Source organism: Phoenix dactylifera, chromosome 10 (assembly GCF_051530095.1).
Source record: "Phoenix dactylifera cultivar Ajwa chromosome 10, Ajwa_hap1_PhDact_Kaust_v1.1, whole genome shotgun sequence".
NCBI classification, from domain to species: Eukaryota; Viridiplantae; Streptophyta; class Magnoliopsida; order Arecales; family Arecaceae; genus Phoenix; species Phoenix dactylifera.
Genome location: NC_143199.1, coordinates 12,344,887 through 12,365,927, shown reverse-complemented (window position 1 = coordinate 12,365,927; position 21,041 = coordinate 12,344,887). Strand labels below are relative to the sequence as shown.

Sequence of the window (21,041 nt, the reverse complement as noted above, 5' to 3'; positions counted from 1 at the left end):
GCTTCTTGCTCTTCTTCTCTTTTTTACTTTCTGGAGTTAATCTGAGATTTGAGTTTTTCTTTTCTTTTTCAGAGACCACAGGGATGGTGTCGAGCAACGAAGCCCTGCTCGCCCGATACCATAAAAGAGTGGCCGAGGCCGGCAGAGCTCGTCCTATGCCAAAGAAGAGGCCTAGGATAGCCTCGACTTCTGTTCTTGTGGAGGTCGAAGATATTGAGATTGAAACCCCTCAGCTTGTTTGGAAGAACAACCGAAGAAATTAGGGGAGTCTGGATCGGAGGAGGCTCCCCCTACCGAGCGCGCTACTTCCGTCGAGCATGCGATTTCTGCCGAGGCCGCAAAGGAGCCGTCGGCCCGTGCATACCTGACCTCGGGCCCTTCAAGAGCCTGCAAGGTCATTCGCCTGCGGCGCTCGAGACCCGAGGTGGGCAGCGGCCTTGGGGTCTCGAGCTCCTTTGTCGGGCCCTTCGATGCCCGATGTCCCGAGCTCCTCGGGGGTTGAGGCGCCCCGAGAGAAAGCTTTATTGCCCCGAGTGGGTGATCTTCGAGGATGACTCCGCGCTCCACAACAGCGAAGTTGTTCGCCAAGTCATCTACTGCGCGCTGCTTCCAGCTGACCGAGCTGAGCTTTATGCCTGCGGGGTCAGCGATTTTCCTGCACTTTCATTCTCATACCCCTCCGGGTTTGTAATCTCAGTCGACTTTTACTTGTTCTCCTTATAGCATCTCCATGAGATCGACATGCTGGTCTCCCCGGCAGCTGACTACCAGGCTCGAGCTCGGAGGAGCTAGAGAGGGGAGGAGGTTGCGGAGAAGAAGCTCGCCGAGGCCGAGGCCAGGTGGAAGGAATCCACTGTGAGGATGGAGGCTCTTGAGTCTGAGCTCAAGCTCATGGCTGAGCGTTTTCAGGAGGAGGAAGCTTCGCACACCCTCACAAGGTCAACCCTTCGTGCTGCCGAGGCCCGCTTGGCTGATGCCCAGTCTAAGCTTGCGGGCCAGAAGTACGAGGCGGGAGTTCTCTGGCTGAAAATCAAGCAACTCGAAGCTCGTGAGAAGAGGGCGTTAGAGCAAGCTCGGAGCGCGGTGCAGATCTTTCGCAAGTCGGCCGAGTTTCGAAACCTAATGGAGGAAGAGGCGGTTGACGGGCTCGTCACGTTCGTCACCAAGTTTCGGTGATTTGGCCATGTTCTCTGAGTGTTCCATTTTTTCCCCAACACTACCCATAGTCGAAAAAGTGGCCCACATTGAGTTTGATGATTCTATTAGATAAGATAGGCCAAACTAGTATTGGGATCCGCATCGGTAGATACCGTAAGGTATTGTACCATATCGACGCTCAGTACAGTTAGGTAAGCCGGTTCTGAACTGGCACCATTTTTTTTTTGTTTTCCATTTTTTTGATGTTTAATGATGTTTTATGAAGTTTTCGAGTGATTTGAACATTATTTTGATTTTTATTGAGTTGTTTGGGTGTTCTTTAATATTTTGTTCCTTTTTTTTCATGCTTCTTGTTTATAAAATGACTATAATTTCAATAGTAAATACAATTAAAAACATAATAATTATATTCATAAAGAAAATCAATAACATATTCAATATTAAGTCAATTCAAAATTTCAAATACATACCTGTTACGGGGGAACTTAGCCACCATGCCCCACGTGACCGGCACGCGCGCCCGGGAAGACTACGGCTGCCCCTTTATCCAGCAATCCGACCTTGGGTCGGATATCTTCGGCTCCGCAGCCCGACCCCGAGTCGGCTGCCCCTTGATCCAGCAATCCGACCTCGGGTCGGATATCTTCGGCTCCGCAGCCCGACCCCGAGTCGGTTGCCCCTTTATCCAGCAATCCGACCTTGGGTCGGATATCTTCGGCTCCGCAGCCCGACCCCGAGTCGGTCGCCCCTTGATCCAGCAATCCGACCTCGGGTCGGATATCTTCGGCTCCGCAGCCCGACCCCGAGTCGGTTGCCCCTTGATCCAGCAATCAGACCCCGAGTCGGCAATCTCTGACAACAACAGACTGTTCCCCTGAGGCACGCCGCGGCCCCCTGCTCCACTACTCCCTGCAACGGCCGTATCCGACGCTGTTTCACGATCCCCTGTAACAGCCGTACAAAGCGGAACTCTACTACGCCCTGCCATAGCCGTACCCAGCGCTGCCCCACGACGCCCTGTAACGGCCATGTCAGTGGCAACCCCATCGCGCCACACGATGACCAATCCCCAAAAGAACCCCCCAGCCTGGTATATATGCGGCTGGGGGGGAAGGGGGAGGGTAAGCAAGATTTTTCAGAGTATCATCTTACCTGCTACCTCTCCTTCTCCTTCGATCTTCCCTAACTTGATCGTCGGAGGGCCCCCACTACCCCGGTGGTGGTGCGAGGCTTGCTTGCAGGTTCCCCGGCGGAAGGTGGAGCGCAACCGAAGCAATTCCAAGGGAACCCCGTTCACACCGCTGTGCCAATCGTTCTCGGTTTGAACCCCCAGCAACAGTTGGCGCTAGAGGAAGGGCCCGGATCTCAGAGCGATCGTAATGGCACGGCGAGGTGATCGTAATGGTCGTGGAGCCTCCAATGCTTCCGGTCGCGGAGCTTCCAATGCTTCCGGTCGCGGGGCCTCTCACGCCTCTGGCCGGAAGGCCGCTGCATCTCCAACACACTCTCAGCAACACTCCACCTCCCCACCGCCCGTTCAGACGGTCGAAGCCGCCCAGTTCGACCAACTAACCCAGCAGGTTCGCACCCTCGCGGAGGCGGTGCAGAATCTGCAGGGTGCGATTTCCCGGGCGCCGCACCGGGCTCAGGAGCCGCCGCGGCCTGAGCATTCGCCTGTCCTCCTCAACCCGCGCTCCTTCCTCTCCCATGGGGATGAGCGCCGGCGCGAGGAGGATTCTCGAGCACGCTCCATTCTGCCGGGACCCTCCCACCGGAGCCGCGCGGGGTCCGAGAGGCGGGCCCGGGCGCGTTCCCAGACCCCCCAATCCTCGAGGAACCCGCGCTCCAGTCGGTCCCCCTCTCGCCGCTCCTTGTCTCCCACCCACCGGTCGCGCTCCCTGGACCGGCGGGTGGACGATCTCCACCGACAACTCCAGGTCCTGAAGGGCCATTCCAAAGATCCCTTCGCCGACTTAGAGATCTCCTCCCAGCCGGCGCTTGCCTCGAGGATCCTACGGACCCCGAATCCGCCGGGGTTCAAAATGCCGGCGATCGAACCCTATGACGGGGCGGCGGACCCGCGGGATCACGTCGAGAGTTTCAGGACCCTTATGCTCCTCTACGGAGCATCAGATCTCCTTCTCTGCAAGGCTTTCCCGGCAACCCTCCGTGGCCCGGCGAGGGCATGGTTCGCTGGGCTGGAGGCTGACTCAATCCGGTCCTTCGACCAGTTCACTCGCCTCTTCGTCACTCATTTCGCCGTCAGTAGCCGGCGGCGACTGGTCTCCGACTCCCTCTTTGATGTCCGGCAAAACGAGGGAGAAAGCCTGTGGGATTATCTTACCCGCTTCAACAGGGCTACGCTCGAGGTCCGGAGCCTGAGTCAGGAGGTAGCTCTTTCAGCCCTGAAGCGTGGCTTCCGGAAGGGCAGACTCACCTTCTCCCTGGACAAACGCCTGCCGCGGAGCTTCCCAGAGCTATTGTCCCGGGCGAACCAGTATGCGGACGCCGAGGAGGCGGCCGCCCACCGGAGCAAGGAGGCCGCCGAGATCCCTCCAAAGCTTGGGAAGAAAAGGCGGAAAGAGGCACGCCAGAGGAGGAGCCCGACGCCCCAGCGTCGGCGCAGAAGCCCGTCGCCGGCGAAGAACCACGGCGCCCCACGCCCTCGTTCTCCGCCCCGACGTTTCAATCGGTACACCCCTCTCCTGACTCCCCGGGCCAAGATCCTTATGGAGATCAAGGGGCGGGAGGACCTCCCGGCCCCGAGACAGATGCGGAAGATTCCTGGGAAGAGGCCCTCCCGGGCGTACTGTGAGTACCACCGAGACCACGGCCACGACACGGAAGACTGCTTCCAGCTTCGGGAGGAGATCGAGGCTCTCATCCGCCGGGGGCGTCTCGGTCGATATGTGAGCGACCGACGTCCCCCCTCAGACCCGCGTCCGGCCGACCCGGCTCCTCCGGGGCCTCGGGAGCAGAATCGACCCGTTGCGGGCGTGATCCACACTATCACTGGGGGCTGCTCCCGACCCGTGAGGAACGTAGGGGGCTCGACGGAGGCGTCGGGGGCGGCCGTCGCAAAGAGGCAGAGGGTCGGCAACGTAATCACTTTTTGTGATGAGGATGTAAAGGGGGTTCAGACCCCCCATGATGACGCCATGGTAATCTCCCTCACCATGGCAAACTATGATGTAAGGCGTGTCCTTGTGGATAGTGGAAGCTCAGCTGATATCTTGTTTTACGAGGCCTTCCAAAAGCTGGGCTTGTCCAGACAATTGTTGCACAAAATGTCCACCCCCCTCGTAGGATTCACCGGTGACGCTGTCCCGGTGGAAGGTGTCGTTGAGCTGCCTGTGACTGCGGGCGTCGCACCCGCAGAAGCCACGGTGCGACTTGGGTTCTTGGTCGTCCGTGTTCCCTCGGCTTACAACGCTATCCTCGGACGACCCGGGCTGAACGCCCTTCGTGCGGTGGTCTCCACGTACCACTTGCTCATGCGGTTGCCCACGACGGTCGGGATCGGGGAGGTCCGAGGTGACCAACCGACCGCACGGCAATATTTCTTAGCGACCCTCAAAGGGAAGAAGCCCGCAGAAGCCCTAAGCGTCGAGTCCCTTGATGCCAGAGACGAGGTGGCCTTGCGGCAGGGGGAGCCGGCCGAGGGTGTGGTCGAAGTTCCCCTCGAGGAAGGCCGCCGGGACCGGGCGGTCCGGGTCGGCGCCAATCTCGACCCGGGAGCTCGGGCCCAGTTGGTGGAATTCCTCCGAGCCAATGCCGATGTATTTGCCTGGTCGGCGGTCGATGTACCTGGGATCGACCCGGAGGTCATCTCTCACGCCCTCAACGTCGACCCGACCCACCGGCCAGTGAAGCAGAAGAAGAGACACTGTGCCCCGGATCGGATCCGGGTGATCGACCAGGAGGTAGACAAACTCTTGGAGGCAGGATTCATAAGGGAGGTGAGTTACCCCGAATGGCTGGCAAATATCGTACTTGTCCGGAAGGCGAGCGGGAAGTGGAGGATGTGCGTCGACTATACCGACCTGAACAAGGCGTGCCCCAAGGATAGCTTTCCGCTTCCGCGGATAGACCAACTGGTCGACGCGACTTCCGGACATCAGCTGCTGTCTTTCATGGACGCCTTCTCCGGTTACAACCAGATAATGATGGCCCCACAGGATGAGGAGAAAACTGCCTTTATAACAGACCGGGGGCTGTACTGCTACAAGGTAATGCCCTTCGGTCTGAAGAATGCTGGCGCCACTTACCAGCGCCTCGTCAACAAAATCTTCAAAGAGCAAATCGGCCGGAATATGGAGGTGTACGTGGATGATATGCTGGTGAAGAGCCGCCAGGCGGACCAGCACATCGTGGATCTGGAGGAGACTTTCACCACCTTGCAGAAGTTTCGCATGAAGCTGAACCCAACGAAGTGCGCCTTTGGCGCTTCGGCCGGGAGGTTCCTCGGTTTCATTGTCAACCAGCGGGGTATCGAAGCCAACCCGGACAAAATCAAGGCCATCCAAGGTATGTCCCCTCCGACCAAAGTGAAGGAGGTTCAGGAGCTCGCTGGAAGGGTCGCCGCGCTCGGACGATTTGTGGCAAAATCGGCCGAACGCTGCCAACCATTCTTCAAGGTGTTAAAACGCCCGAAAGACTTTCTCTGGACGGCCGAATGTCAAGCAGCATTCGACCAGCTCAAGGAATACCTGGCGTCTCCTCCCCTGCTGTCCAAGCCGCAAGAAGGGGAGATGCTCTACCTCTATCTGGCGGTCTCCCCAACCGCGGTCAGTGCGGTGCTGGTTCGGGAAGAGGCAAAGCTCCAGAAGCCCGTGTACTACATCAGCTGGGTCCTACGGGATACCGAGGCGCGGTATACGAAGGCTGAAAAGATTGCCTTCGCGCTGCTGACCGCGACCAGGAGGCTCCGCCCCTATTTCCAAGCCCATTCTGTCACCCTCTTAACTGATCAACCACTACGACAGATCCTCAGCAACCCCGAGAATGCGGGACGGCTGGTGAAGTGGGCAATAGAACTCGGTGAGTTCGACATCCGCTACCAGCCTCGGCCCGCCATCAAGGCCCAGGTGCTCGCGGACTTCCTCGCTGAGTGCACGGTGCAGGTGGCGGAACCTAGACCGCCGGAAACGCCCAGCCTCGACCTCCCGACCTGGACGCTTCACATCGATGGGTCGTCGAACCCCGAGGGTGGAGGGGCCGGGCTGGTCCTTACCAGTCCTGATGGAGTGATAGCCGAGTATGCCTTGAGGTTTGGATTTTCAGTGACCAACAACGAGGCGGAGTACGAGGCCCTAGTCGCGGGACTCAAACTCGCCGGGGAGCTCGGCATCCGGCGTTTGAAGGTCTTCACCGACTCCCAGCTGGTGGTCGGGCAGGTTCGTGGGGAGTTCGAGGCCCGGAGCCCGACCATGCAGAACTACGTCCGGAAGGTGCAAGCACTCATTCCCGACCTCGGCAGCATCGACCTCCAGCAGGTCCCCAGAAGCGAAAATGCCAGGGCCGACAGGTTGTCCCGCTTGGTGGGCGCAGAGGCGCACAACCTGTCGAGGGCAATCTACCTGGAGACCCTGGATGCCCCGAGCATCGGCGAGGCTGGGGTGGTGATGGCGATTGACCCGGAGCCGTCTTGGATGGACCCGCTCGTCGCCTACCTCGCCGAAGGGATCCTCCCTGAAGACGAAGATCAAGCTCGGCGACTTGTCAGGAAGTCCGCCCACTACGTACTCTATGAAGGGAGGCTGTATCGGACCTCGTTCACCGCCCCCCTCTTAAGGTGCCTCCGCCCCTTGGAGGCGGCCTACGTCCTCGGCGAAGTCCACGAGGGCGTCTGCGGATCGCACTCGGGGGCTAGGTCCTTGGCGCACAAGATCATGAGGCAAGGCTATTATTGGCCTACCTTGTTGGAGGACTCAAAGGATCACGTACGGAAATGCGACGCCTGCCAGCGCCACGCCAACGTCCAGAGAGTCCCTTCTGTCCCCTTGGCACCAATCACCGCACCCTGGCCCTTCTCACAGTGGGGAATGGATATCCTCGGACCGTTCCCCGTCGCTTCCACCCAGCGGAAATTCTTGATTGTTGCAATCGACTACTTCACCAAGTGGGTAGAGGCGGAGCCGCTGGCCACTATCACGGAGGCGCAAGTCCGGAAGTTCGTAAAGAAAAACATCATTGTCCGATTTGGGGTACCCCGGGTCCTCATCTCGGATAATGGTCGACAGTTCGACAACAAGCATTTCCGTGACTTCTGCGAGGAGTTCGGGATCGAGCATCAGTTCACATCTGTGTCGCATCCCCAAACCAACGGTGAGGCCGAAGTGACAAATCGGACAATCCTCCAAGGAATTAAGGCGCGAATCGGTCGGACGAGGCAAGCTTGGGTCGAAGAACTCGAGAACGTCCTTTGGGCGTATCGGACCACGCATCGGACCCCTACCGGAGAGACGCCTTTCGGCCTAACCTATGGCACGGAAGCGGTCGTCCCCGTGGAGCTCGGACTCCCCTCGCCCGGGTGGCCGCGCACCGACCCGAGGCCAATTCGGAGCAGCTCCGAGGGAACCTGGACCTCTTGGAAGAAGCGAGGGAAATGGCGCAGGTCCGGATGGCGATGTATCAGCGGAGGGTGGCCTGGTATTATAACTCCAAGGTCCGACCAAAACTTTTCAGAATCGGAGATCTGGTGCTAAGGCGGGCCAAAGCATCTCAGCCCGCGGAAGGTGGGAAGCTGGCGCCAAATTGGGAAGGCCCGTATAGGGTTCGCTGGGTAAACCGACCTGGCTCCTACCAGTTGGAGGCACTAGATGGTCGAGAAATTTCAAGGAGCTGGAATTCCGCTAACCTGCGGGTATATTACCAGTAGAAAGACAAAGCCAGAAAGACAGCTCAAAAAATATATAGTTCTTTTCATTTCAATAATTCCTGGTTACAATGGCGTGTTCGTGTGATTACAAAGAATTCCCAGAGGGGGATTGGGGAGTAAAGAAACTAAGGAAGAGGTGGGGACTCCGTGGAGCTGAAGATCTGGGATCCCGAACCCTCCGCCCGAAGCAACTGCAATCCCACTGGCCGTGGGTGCTTCCCCCCGGAGGCGCCATCGACGCCTCACGCAAAAGACGAAGAGCCGGCGCGGACGAAGAAGAAGTTCACACTGCTTCTAGAGGAACGCCACCTCCAAGGGATATTCCAGTCCTCCCCAGGGGAAGGGGAGGAAAGGAATATAAGGGAGAAGAGCGTGAGGAGGCGTGATCCCGGATGAAATGCCTAGAGCGAAGTTCCACCGGGGAGAATCCTCCCGTTGATCCCAGATGAAACGGCTAGTTGGTGGAAGTCGCGAGGGGCGCGCCTTCCGTTCCTCCGGCTGGGATTTCCCAGCCACGCGCCGGAGAGGAGGTCCACAATCCATGGCAACCTGAACAGCTCCGGCTTGGCAGGCACCACCGCACCTGCGCTTATATTTATAGCCAAACTGTGGCCCCCCGGTCGTTTCGATGCGGGTGGCTCCAATAAATGCGGGCACATCGAATCCGGAGCCGTTCCGGCTCTCGAGGTTTATCCCCCCACGATCTCCTAGGCATCATTCTCCTTAATTGCATTCTTCGTGCAGGACACTCCGGACGGCGTGTATCCCGCGGCCCACGTATCTCCGCACGCGCCCAGGCCGCATCCGCCTCGAAGAACACGCGTATCGCGGCCGCTTAACTGGCACTCCTCGTAAGCAGCAACTGGCCGGTCCGATTTCCCAGGTAACGCCTCAATTAGCATTTAATGGCCTTCTAGTGTTCCCCAGGCGACGCTTCGAGAGGGGGAGAAACACGATCGCAGCTGGCCACGGAGAAACCCCGTCGAGCGGCAAGTGACAGGCGCGTGGCCAACGAGCGGAATTCCCCGAGGCTCGGCCCTCGGATGCCAGGCTAACCCGATGATCATCCCGGGAGCAGACTAGCCTGAAGCCCCGACCGGTCGCCTCGGCTTGCGCCAGCCTTGGCCGACCAACGAGCGGAATTTCCCGAGGCTCGGCCCTCGGATGCCAGGCTAACCCGATGATCATCCCGGGAGCAGACTAGCCTGAAGCCCCGACCGGTCGCCTCGGCTTGCGCCAGCCTTGGCCGACCAACGAGCGGAATTCTCCGAGGCTCGGCCCTCGGATGCCAGGCTAACCCGATGATCATCCCGGGAGCAGACTAGCCTGAAGCCCCGACCGGTCGCCTCAGCTTGCGCCAGCCTTGGCCGACCAACGAGCGGAATTCTCCGAGGCTCGGCCCTCGGATGCCAGGCTAACCCGATGATCATCCCGGGAGCAGACTAGCCTGAAGCCCCGACCGGTCGCCTCGGCTTGCGCCAGCCTTGGCCGACCAACGAGCGGAATTCCCCGAGGCTCGGCCCTCGGATGCCAGGCTAACCCGATGATCATCCCGGGAGCAGACTAGCCTGAAGCCCCGACCGGTCGCCTCGGCTTGCGCCAGCCTTGGCCGACCAACGAGCGGAATTTCCCGAGGCTCGGCCCTCGGATGCCAGGCTAACCCGATGATCATCCCGGGAGCAGACTAGCCTGAAGCCCCGACCGGTCACCTCGGCTTGCGCCAGTCTTGGCCGACCAACGAGCGGAATTCCCCGAGGCTCAGCCCTCGGATGCCAGGCTAACCCGATGATCATCCCGGGAGCAGACTAGCCTGAAGCCCCGACCGGTCGCCTCGGCTTGCGCCAGCCTTGGCCGACCAACGAGCGGAATTCCCCGAGGCTCGGCCCTCGGATGCCAGGCTAACCCGATGATCATCCCGGGTGCAGACTAGCCTGAAGCCCCGACCGGTCGCCTCGGCTTGCGCCAGCCTTGGCCGACCAACGAGCGGAATTCCCCGAGGCTCGGCCCTCGGATGCCAGGCTAACCCGATGATCATCCCGGGAGCAGACTAGCCTGAAGCCCCGACCGGTCGCCTCGGCTTGCGCCAGCCTTGGCCGACCAGCGGAAGAATTTCCTGAGGCCCAACCCTCGGATGCCTGGCCTAGCGCCGGAAGAATTTCCTGAGGCCCAACCCTCGGATGCCTGGCCTAGCGCCGGAAGAATTTCCTGAGGCCTAACCCTCGGATGCCTGGCCTAGCGCCGGAAGAATTTCCTGAGGCCTAACCCTCGGATGCCTGGCCTAGCGCCGGAAGAATTTCCTGAGGCCTAACCCTCGGATGCCTGGCCTAGCACCGGAAGAATTTCCTGAGGCCAAACCCTCGGATGCCTGGCCTAGCGCCGGAAGAATTTCCTGAGGCCTAACCCTCGGATGCCTGGCCTAGCGCCGGAAGAATTTTCTGAGGCCTAATCCTCGGATGCCTGGCCTAGCGCCGAAAGAATTTCCTGAGGCCCAACCCTCGGATGCCTGGCCTAGCGCCGAAAGAATTTTCTGAGGCCCAACCCTCGGATGCCTGGCCTAGCGCCGGAAGAATTTCCTGAGGCCTAACCCTCGGATGCCTGGCCTAGCGCCGGAAGAATTTCCTGAGGCCTAACCCTCGGATGCCTGGCCTAGCGCCGGAAGAATTTCCTGAGGCCTAACCCCCGGATGCCTGGCCTAGCGCCGGGAGAATTTCCTGAGGCCTAACCCTCGGATGCCTGGCCTAGTGCCGGAAGAATTTTCTGAGGCCTAACCCTCGGATGCCTGGCCTAGCGCCGGAAGAACTTCAAGAGTCAGGAGTCGGCGAGACGCTACCAAGAGTTAAGAAGAGGAAGGACGAAAGTGAAATGAGGAAACACTCTGTTTGCATTAACTTTCGTTGCATCAAGGCCGAGACCTATGCAACATGGCAAAATGCCAACATACAAAGAAAAGAATAAAGAAAAGTACAGAGAGTCAGTTTGGAGGAACCCCTGAGTCGGAAACGGCGAGCACGTCCACGAAGGGTGGGGAGACGGTTGGAGAATCGGCAGGCAATGGCATCGGAGGGGAGTCGAGGAGGGAGACCCCACTCAGGTCAATTCCGGGGTATTTAGCGGACACCCTTGCCAGGCCTTCATCGAAGCCTAAGGCAAAGGAGTCGGACCCCGCGTCCGACATGTCACGGATGAACTCGGCGGACTGACGATAGGCCTGTACCACCTGACGCCCGATCTCCGCGCTCTTCTCGGCCAGCGCAGCCTCCGCTCGCTCCGTAATCTGAGCTTTCGCTTCCATGACCTTCGCCACAATCCGGTTGTCCGCCTCGGAGGAGACCCTCAGCAGATCGGCCCGAGCCTCCATGTGCCTCGCCTCGGCAGCGACGCGAGCAGCCTTAGCCTCCTCCAGGCGCGAATGAAGCTCCTGGTAGCTCGCACGAGTCCCCTCCAAGGCCGACTCCAATTCGGCCAGCTTGGCTTCAAGAGATCGGGTTCGGTTGCGGGCGTTGTCGGCCGACTGCTGGGCCTTCTCCCACCTCTCCCGGAAGTCGGCAGCCTTCCGGGACTGCTTTTCGGCCCGCTCCTCCGCCTTCCTGATCTCGCTTTCGAGACCCGAGGCAACCTTGAGTTGCTCCTGAGCATCCATCAGTTGCCTCTCGAGGACGGCGAAGCCGAGTGCCCGCTCTTCGGCCACCTGGAGCCTCGTTTCGAGGTCCCTGGTCGTCCTCCCCGCCGCAGCCTGGCCTCCCTCCTCTACAGCTTTCAGTCGGCTCTCGGTCCTCGCCAGAAGCCTCGCCTGTTCCTCGTGGCTCTCCTCCAAGCGGATCATGTACTGAGCGAGCTAAGAGATAGGAAAAATGAGAGCGTCAGACGGGGATCAACAGAGCCTATAAACGACGAAAGCGACCAAAAGAACACTCACCGACATGAGACAGACGCAGCTGGCAGCTCCGACTTCATGGATGCTCATCTGCCGGACCTGCCTACGGTCCCTCTCCAGCAGCACCGTCTCGACGAGGTTTCGGGCGCCGGCGAAAGTGAAGGCCGACTCCGACTTTGCCCCGGAGCCGGACGGTGGTTCTGCAGCCTTACCCTTACCCATCGCTTGGGGGAGAGTCATGCCGACCGTGCTCAGGGCGGGGGCCGCGCCAGAAATCGACAGGGTCCCGCTCGGCCGGGGCCTCGGCGCGCCCCTCCTTCTCGTATCATCCGAAGCCGACCGAGCCGAAGGCCGGGCTGGGGACCGACCGCGTCCGACCCGGCCGTCTCGGGCACGCCCGGATGACACCTCCGGAAAAGCGGTAGTCTCATCACCGGAGGGCTGATACGGCGTCAACTGTCGGTCCGAGCCCGCGGTGTCCCCCTGATCGATGGGCCCGGACCCGTCTGTCGGCGTCGGAGTCGCCTGCTGGCGGGGCTTCTTCGCCGGTGGGACCCCGCTCGGAGGAGTCCGTTTCTTCCTCCGGACCGCTTCCAGTAGGGACGCCCTACTAACAGCCATTGCCTTGTCCGACTGCATGACGTCGTCGATTTCTGCAAAAAGGACGAGATGGTTAGAAACTAAGAAACCGATGGAAAGAAGAAAGGAAAGAGGAGAAAAGAGCTAAAAAAGAAGAAGTGGTGGCGGGCTCACGGTCGGCAGGGACCGAGCTCAGACCGACGTTCACCAAGGCATCCTCGGAAATAAGGCTAGCCACCGGGGGGAGCCGGCCCTCGGCGACCAACCCCCTCAAGATGGCGACGCCATCGGACTCCTCCCTCGACAACCTCGATAGGCCGATCGGGGACTTCATCGGCGTCTCCCAGGTTGTCCCGATTCCCCAAGAGGGATCTACATCGATGAAAAAGAAACGCTCCTTCCAGCCATGAATGGAGGAAGGAGCCTCCTTGACGAGGCCGCACCCTCGCCGCGCCGCAAAGCACCACCACCCTCTGTCCCGGGGGTGGCCGTTCAGGCCATAGCATTCCCAAAAGACGTTCAGGGTGGCGGAAACCTCGTGCATGCGGCAGAGAACCTGGAAGGCCGTCAGGGTACGCCATGAGTTCGGCACCAGTTGCGTCGGCGCCACTCTTAAACCTCGAAGCACCTGCACGACTAAGTCCGAGAGGGGAAGGCGGAACCCAGCCCAAAGGATGTCCTCATTGATGGCGACCTTCCCTGGAGGAGGATGGGACATCCTCTCCTCAGGCCCCGGGAGCGTAACGTTGCAGGTTTCGGGAAGGTGGTACTGGGCCACGAACCTATCTAGATCTTCGGGGACCAGCTCCGACTGAATGCGGTCTGCTCTTACTTCGTCCATCCCTAACGGCCAGTGAATCTACGGTCAGGACGGGGTCAAGAGGGGAGAAGGGACCGGAACGACTGGGGTACACTAATACGAAAGGAGAAAGTACGGAGGGCCCTAAATTGCAGAGTGGGGCAACTCACCGGAAGGGAAGGAAGAACGGCTCCGAGAGCGCCAAAGGAGGAGCGAACGAACAGTCCGACGGCAACGGCAGCAGCACAAGGGAGAAACTCGAGGATGCCTGTGAAGAGAAAGGCGGACGGGGGAGGGCCCCCGGTTAAATAGGCAGAAAGGCGGGTGACGCCTCGATGGCGCCAGAGGACGCCTGGCTGCCGAAGGTTCGTTCGCGCCCCAAAGGCGAATCGACGCCATTAAGGAAGGATGTCCGCCGAAATCCGCAGACCGCCAGATCAGCGACAACCGCCATACGCTGTAAAGAAGGCGGGGAGCTCGAAGCGCGCGCGCCTTTCCGAGGGATGGCGGCAATCTCGAAGCATCACTCCCTTCACCCGTTCCCCTCCTGGTTCCAGGCTCGGAAGTGGGGGGCTACTGTTACGGGGGAACTTAGCCACCATGCCCCACGTGATCGGCACGCGCACCCGGAAAGACTACGGCTGCCCCTTTATCCAGCAACCGACCTTGGGTCGGATATCTTCGGCTCCGCAGCCCGACCCCGAGTCGGCTGCCCCTTGATCCAGCAATCCGACCTCGGGTCGGATATCTTCGGCTCCGCAGCCCGACCCCGAGTCGGCTGCCCCTTTATCCAGCAATCCGACCTTGGGTCGGATATCTTCGGCTCCGCAGCCCGACCCCGAGTCGGTCGCCCCTTGATCCAGCAATCCGACCTCGGGTCGGATATCTTCGGCTCCGCAGCCCGACCCCGAGTCGGTTGCCCCTTGATCCAGCAATCAGACCCCGAGTCGGCAATCTCTGACAACAACAGACTGTTCCCCTGAGGCACGCCGCGGCCCCCTGCTCCACTACTCCCTGCAACGGCCGTATCCGACGCTGTTTCACGATCCCCTGTAATAGCCGTACAAAGCGGAACTCCACTACGCCCTGCCATAGCCGTACCCAGCGCTGCCCCACGACGCCCTGTAACGGCCATGTCAGTGGCAACCCCATCGCGCCACACGATGACCAATCCCCAAAAGAACCCCCCAGCCTGGTATATATGCGGCTGGGGGGGAAGGGGGAGGGTAAGCAAGATTTTCCAGAGTATCATCTTACCTGCTACCTCTCCTTCTCCTTCGATCTTCCCTAACTTGATCGTCGGAGGGCCCCCACTACCCCGGTGGTGGTACGAAGCTTGCTTGCAGGTTCCCCGGCGGAAGGTGGAGCGCAACCGAAGCAATTCCAAGGGAACCCCGTTCACACCGCTGTGCCAATCGTTCTCGGTTTGAACCCCCAGCAACAATACCGACGTATGAAATCTTGTGGTTTGGCGATGTCTTTCGCATATGTCGGGGTCATATTCGTATGCAAGGGGTTCAACCCAATTTTCTATCAATATGGCCCTCCGCTCCTATAAGTTTGTTAGGCAGCCATAAGGTATGTAGTTGAGATAGTCTCTATGCATGCTGTGGGTGATGATGTCGCTCTAGGAGTCATCTACTCGATACATCAGCTGTGGAGCGATCCATCCATATATGCCAGTAGGAAATTTCGGTCCGTTAGGTGCTCAAAGTTCCGTAAGATAGTAACCACTAAAGCATGATGTGTTTGAAGCTCCATATCCATATGTAGCCAGCTTGTAGGTACAAGATTCCTTATAAGATTCTGAACTTGATACATTGAGGGATCCTACTCCACATGCTTTGCCATCTACAACAACCTCATATCCACCATGACTTGGGGACCCCGCGTGCTATGGTCTTCCGATATTTTTTCATTTTACAGCCACCTTTCAGCCTTAAAATACAAAAATTACATAAATGAAGAGAGGAGAGCGGCATTACCTGATTTCAACAAAAATTCGAGCTGAAATCCATGAAAATGACTATATTTGGCAGATTTTTATTTTTGTTTGAATAAAGATATTTCGAGGGGGTTGGAAGGTGGTGAGAGCTCACGAAGGGGGGGCTTTCAGCGCACCCCAATTATTGGACTCAGGGGCAGGTGGTATGCATGTCCGAATTGGTGCGAACCTCTGGGTTCTCACTAGTACCACACCTAATTACTCAGTACGATGCGGTTTGGGTCTATTTCCGAACCGAGGAGGGGAAATGTCACGGTTCCCCTCCGGTATGGTATGGTATGGTACGGGCAAACCACTCGGTTAAGGATGGTTTGGCTGATCTTGCTCCTAGATCAAAGCTCCTATTTGGAGACTTTAGCTTCTGCAAAAAACAAAATTGTTATTAAGGAACGCTTACCTCCCCGTTTCGTAGTTGAGCCTTAGTTTTTTTGTTTAAATTTATCCTTTGATGTGAAGTTTCCGCCTCTTTTAGCATCAGCAGTATAAACTTCTTGTTATCCCTAGATATTGAAGATACTTTTATGATAGGAGTTGCAGATGTTGTGGTTGAAGACAGCAGTTGAGTCACAACTTCTGAGTTGTGCAATCTCCATTTGGCCGAGATGAGCGCTTCATGTCATCACTTGCCGAGGTATAAGCCGCCATTATTTTTGTTCTTTGATGTGCTTCAAGCTTCAAAAGCCTTTATCTCATTTGCTTGTATTTCATGCATGTCTAGACCATAAACAATGATTGCATAGCAAGGACCACCAAACTGTCCTGAATTGAGCTGAATGGTTATCGAGACCTTTAGTCGGATGATCCTCTCCTTGATTCTTCTGTCCGTTTCTCTTCCCTCAATCTCTCAATTCCTATCTCCCTCTCTTTTGATTCTACTCTCAGAAGCTTCCACTCCTCCCCGCCCCTTTCCCTTCGCCAACGCCAACTCGATGACGACAACTTTGAGGTCTGCCTCTCCCCCCTCTCTCTATATCTTGATTCTACTCTCAAGTGCTTCCTTTCCCCACCCCCTCTTAATGCTTTGCCGCTTTTAACGACTTCGGGATGATAATGACTCCACGACGATGATATTGGTTAGTGTTTGGGTTCCATGACGATGAGGTCTACCTCCTTTTCCTTCTCTCCCTCTCCCTCCCTCTCCTCTTCTATGCCTCTCCCCCTTTGGTTGCAGTACACCTCGGCTCCATATAGTACCTACTGGCATTGTACTAAACCGGTCGTCAACCGGTACATCCCTCAGTACTGGTTCAATGAACCTTGATCTGCAACATAAGGATTCTAAGTTTGATACCAACTTGATCTAATCGGAAGAAGGAAGAAATTCCTTCAAACTGTACTAACTCAAATCTCTCAAATAAACTAATGAATAATAAGAATTTGGGAAGCAGGGCTCTAAGCCCTTTACTTTCATTAATATTTCATGATCCACAAATTGTGCATGTACCCCTATCTCCTTCTCTCTCCTTCCCTCTCTTTTCCTGTCTCCCCTCCCCAATTCTGGCACACCTAGGCTCGGTACAGTACGTACCAGTACTATACCGAACTAGTTGCCATCTAGCTTGTCTCTTGGTATAGTTCGACGAGCTATAATCTAGAGATAAGGATCTAGGCTTCGATACCAACTAGATCTGATTGGAGAAAGGAAAAAATTTCTTTAATTTGCTCAACTCAAATCTCTCAAATAAAACAATAAACAATAATAATTTTAGTAAGCAAGACTATACACCCTTTTACTTTGTTAATTTGTCATGATCTATGAATTGCAATACATATCATAGGTGGAAAATAGAGTCTAGTGGACGGAAAGTAGTGTCTATGCTTTTTGCTTCACTTCCTCTATTCTCTTTAAAACTAACATATGCCTTCTATTTATACTAGTGAGATCTTTCTTATTGGAGCTAGATTCTTCTTCGAGAAGTTAAGTTCTCTACTGTTCTGTAGGGATCAACTTTCTTTAATTGAGTCAGATTCTTCTGCTTGTTAGAAGAGGATAAAAACTTTCCTCTTTTTATGTTAGTGAAGTCTAGCATAAATCAAGTTGGATTCTTTTCCTAACTAAAACAAGATACAAATTACAGAAATAGTAAAAATATTTTAAATTTTTCAAATTTGGTTAGAAGTTTGATCTTAAGGTCTACATCAACTTCTTCGCATCCGCATCAACAAATTCTTCTTGGATTAGAAATTATGACTTTTGAAACTTAGGTATTTGATTAAGTCCTGAATGTGGTGCATCTTGCTCTAGGGCTTGTCTATACCTACCTATAGTGGCCAGACTAGTTTACATCTAGTCTGATGATGCTTCTGGATCACTATATGATTATTTATAGTTGACTCAATTTCAGTGTAGGATTAGAATGGAATTGAATCAAGAGTCCCAAGCATTATACTTTTGTTTGTGAACTATTTGGCAAGTCATATAGTTGCCATAGGAATTTTTAACAGCTTTTCATGCACTCACACACACACATATATATTTATATATATATATGTAGAGAGAGAGAGAGAACTAGGCTTGGCTGCAATTGAGTAGACAATTGGGGTTAAAACATCAATATTCTGAGTTATTGGATATGATCTACTATCTTTAAAAAATTTCTAGCTTATGCATCAAGTAGTCAAAAATTGGATAGTCTAAATATTATTAAATTATATATTCTTTGATCATTGATGCATAGGTTAGTGGACTCCAAATCACATGATTTTTTATATGTAAACTATTTAGAGGTGGTAGATTACATCTAACAGTTTGGATCATCAATATGGAACCCCCATTGTCCAATATTTGGATCTAAGTGGAGGTCCACTCGAGTGGAGCCAAGTCTAGCTCTCTCTCTCTTTATCTATATATAAATATTTGTATATATATATATATGTCATGCCAGAAAATTGCAATGATGTTTTTTTGATATGAATTAATCTAATTTCTCATGGGACTGTTATTTTTGCACACTTTTGTTTAAAAATGTGGGTCCCTTCCAAGAAACCAAAGAAGAAATCTGAAATAGATGGTTGGTTTAGGCAAAAATAGAAAATAAAGCATTGAGGCATGAAAGGAAGTTGAGTAGGGTGAAAATGGGTTGGAATCAGGTAGCATAACTTAATTTAGATTTTACTATCACTGTATAATGTAAGTTACTGAAAAGTGGGCCATCCAATGGCAAAATTATACTCGAGATATCATGAAACTTCGGTGCTTCTGATTAGAGTTGTAATCTCCCAAATCATTTCGCATTATACAAGTGGTTTATACTCATTATATTGGGTTCCTCCTAAATTTAATTTGTGCTTTTAATGGCATAAATTGGGCTTAATACTCTGGTCAATATAGCATTCTCTCAAACACTTCCACATGAAGTTTCCTAACATTACAAGACACCTGTGAAAACTCTTTCACTCATGTTTTTTCTTTCATCTCTCTCTTTCAATTTAAAAGCACTTAACCCAAAACTCTTGAGACAGTTTGAATCATGTCACTTTGGATGGTGGCATGCCAGCAATATCATTATCGACTAAAAGTTATCAGTTCCTGATGATCCAGCTGGAAACTAAGCTGAGTATTTTAGTGGAAATTTGTTTGCTCTCAATGTTGACTGCCAGGTTAAAAACCAAGGCAAGAATAGACTCTAATGTATATTGCATATCATTGCTGCATGTCCTTTTGGTGATATTTCAAGATAAAAAGAGGCAATTTTCATTTGTTATACTGTTGCTAATAAAGAAAAAATGTAAGATGATGCTTATCTGATATCTTTTACACCATCAATTGGAGACATTTTTGCTCGTTTTTATATGGATACTATTAAAATCCAGGGTCAAGCTCTGTACCTTGGAAAGCATGTTGATAGATTTTATCGATTAGTTTATGCTGAAGATATTGCTGCCAATGATGCAGGGGATGCTGATACAAGGTAGGGTATTTGCGCTTATGATTAAGTATCTCATGACTTGTGATGAAAAATTTAATTTCTAGTTATGATGATGTCTTTTTCAGAGGTTGTGATGCAGGAACACTAAACAATACTTTAGCAAGAGGAAATGTCGTAATCTGTTTTCAAACACAGGGACAAAGGTCTCCTTTTGTCGCTGCAGAAACTGTAAGAAGAGCTCATGGTGTCGGTCTCATTTTTGCTCAGTTCTTGACAAAGGATATCACTTCTGGATCTAGTTTTCCTTGCATCCAAGTTGATTTTGAAACTGGAACTTCTATCCTAACATACATGGGCGGCACAAGGTATTTCCTGGTTTTTTTAGGTTTGTTTTCCTATGTGGTTGGCAATTTAAGTAATGTCTATTAACTGCTTCTATCACAGGAGTCCAGTTGTTAAGTTTGGCCCTACAAAGACGTTGCTTGGGACAGTAATTGCCCCTGAAGTGGCATACTTCTCCTCTCGAGGCCCCAGTTCTTTATCTCCTTTTGTTTTGAAGGTGCCACTCTTCCTATTCAGTTAAATCATCTTTATTATCTAAAGAATACTTGCCATGTTAAATTATTTCTGCACTGCGATTCTATTCTAACAACTGCATGCTTTTATGTTCAATGTTCTGGTCATTTTTCCACCATAAAATTCTAATGCTTTTTGTGCAGCCTGACATTGCTGCACCTGGTGTGAACATCTTAGCCTCATGGTCACCAGCGTCCCCTCTATCATCCAATTTGAGTCCACTTAACTTCAAGATCGAATCAGGAACCTCCATGTCCTGTCCTCATATATCAGGAGTAGCAGCCCTTCTCAAATCTGTCCATCCTAACTGGAGCCCGGCAGCAATAAAATCTGCACTGATCACAACAGGTAAAACTGACCACTTCTACTACTTCCACCTAGTATCACTTCACTTATTTCAAAAATGCCTTTGATTTCTCTGTCAGCTTCTGTAAATGATGAATATGGACTTGGTATAGTAGCTGAGGGAGCTCCTCACAAGCAGGCTAATCTTTTTGACTATGGAGGTGGTCATGTCAACCCAAACAAGGCCATGGATCCTGGTCTTATATATGACATGGAAATATCTGATTATGTGCGCTTCCTTTGTTCCATGGGTTACAATAACTCGGTTATAAGCTCTATGACTCAGCATAATACTATCTGCCACAATGCTTCTAAGTCACAGAAGGACCTCAATCTCCCATCCATATCTATTCCAGAACTTAAAAAGACGGTAACAGCCTCAAGAACAGTTACCAATGTTGGTCCAGTCATGTCTGCGTATGCTGCTCATGTCGAGACTCCTCCAGGAGTAAGTGTGCATGTCAAGCCATCAATCTTATTGTTTGATTCTACTATCAAGAAGTTGAAATTCCAGGTAACATTTCAGCCACGACTTAAACTGCAAGGCAGATACTCTTTCGGTAGTCTGACATGGGATGATGGCATTCATTTGGTGAGGATTCCATTGGCCGTTCGCACCATCATCAATGATTTTAACAGCGACATGTGACAGTGGTGTTTGCAAATGCAGCAGCTGTCTTTTTCCTCGTTTATTCTTGTGTCTGCAAATCATTGTCCTGTTACACATGAGATAAGAAAGAGTTACTATCGTATCTCTTCAGAAAAGGGTTGGTATCAACAATTCGTTGTGGTGTGCTTTTCCTGTTATCTTTTTTGAGAAATGTTGTGGTGTGCTTGTTTTAGTTTCACAAAATCTTGAAGGAGTCATTTATCTGGTGGTCCAATACTGTGATATCATCTAGAGAAAATTGCTTCGGTGCCTTGTTTTTATTTATGGCCAAGGCGGAATAGGTATT

The 21,041-nt window shown here is 53.7% G+C and overlaps 1 protein-coding gene across 1 annotated transcript; it reads left to right on the top strand.

The window, feature by feature from the left end:
* Positions 1 to 861: 861 nt before the first annotated feature.
* Positions 862 to 20,734, top strand: LOC103698534 (subtilisin-like protease SBT3.2). The gene is made up of 7 exons (XM_088705279.2): positions 862 to 1,172; positions 18,896 to 18,959; positions 19,109 to 19,206; positions 19,290 to 19,529; positions 19,609 to 19,723; positions 19,884 to 20,088; positions 20,166 to 20,734. The coding sequence occupies exons 1-7, from the start codon at positions 862 to 864 to the stop codon at positions 20,732 to 20,734; spliced, it is 1,602 nt and encodes a 533-aa protein (XP_088561405.1).
* Positions 20,735 to 21,041: the final 307 nt, after the last annotated feature.

Bases quoted from the DNA above. Each gene is read 5' to 3' on its own strand.
- LOC103698534 (XM_088705279.2), top strand. From the start codon at position 862: ATGGAGGCTCTTGAGTCTGAGCTCAAGCTCATGGCTGAGCGTTTTCAG. The intron at 18,960-19,108 runs GTGATATTTCAA...ATTAAAATCCAG, and splicing joins CATTGCTGCATGTCCTTTTG to GGTCAAGCTCTGTACCTTGG. The intron at 19,530-19,608 runs GTATTTCCTGGT...CTTCTATCACAG, and splicing joins ACATACATGGGCGGCACAAG to GAGTCCAGTTGTTAAGTTTG.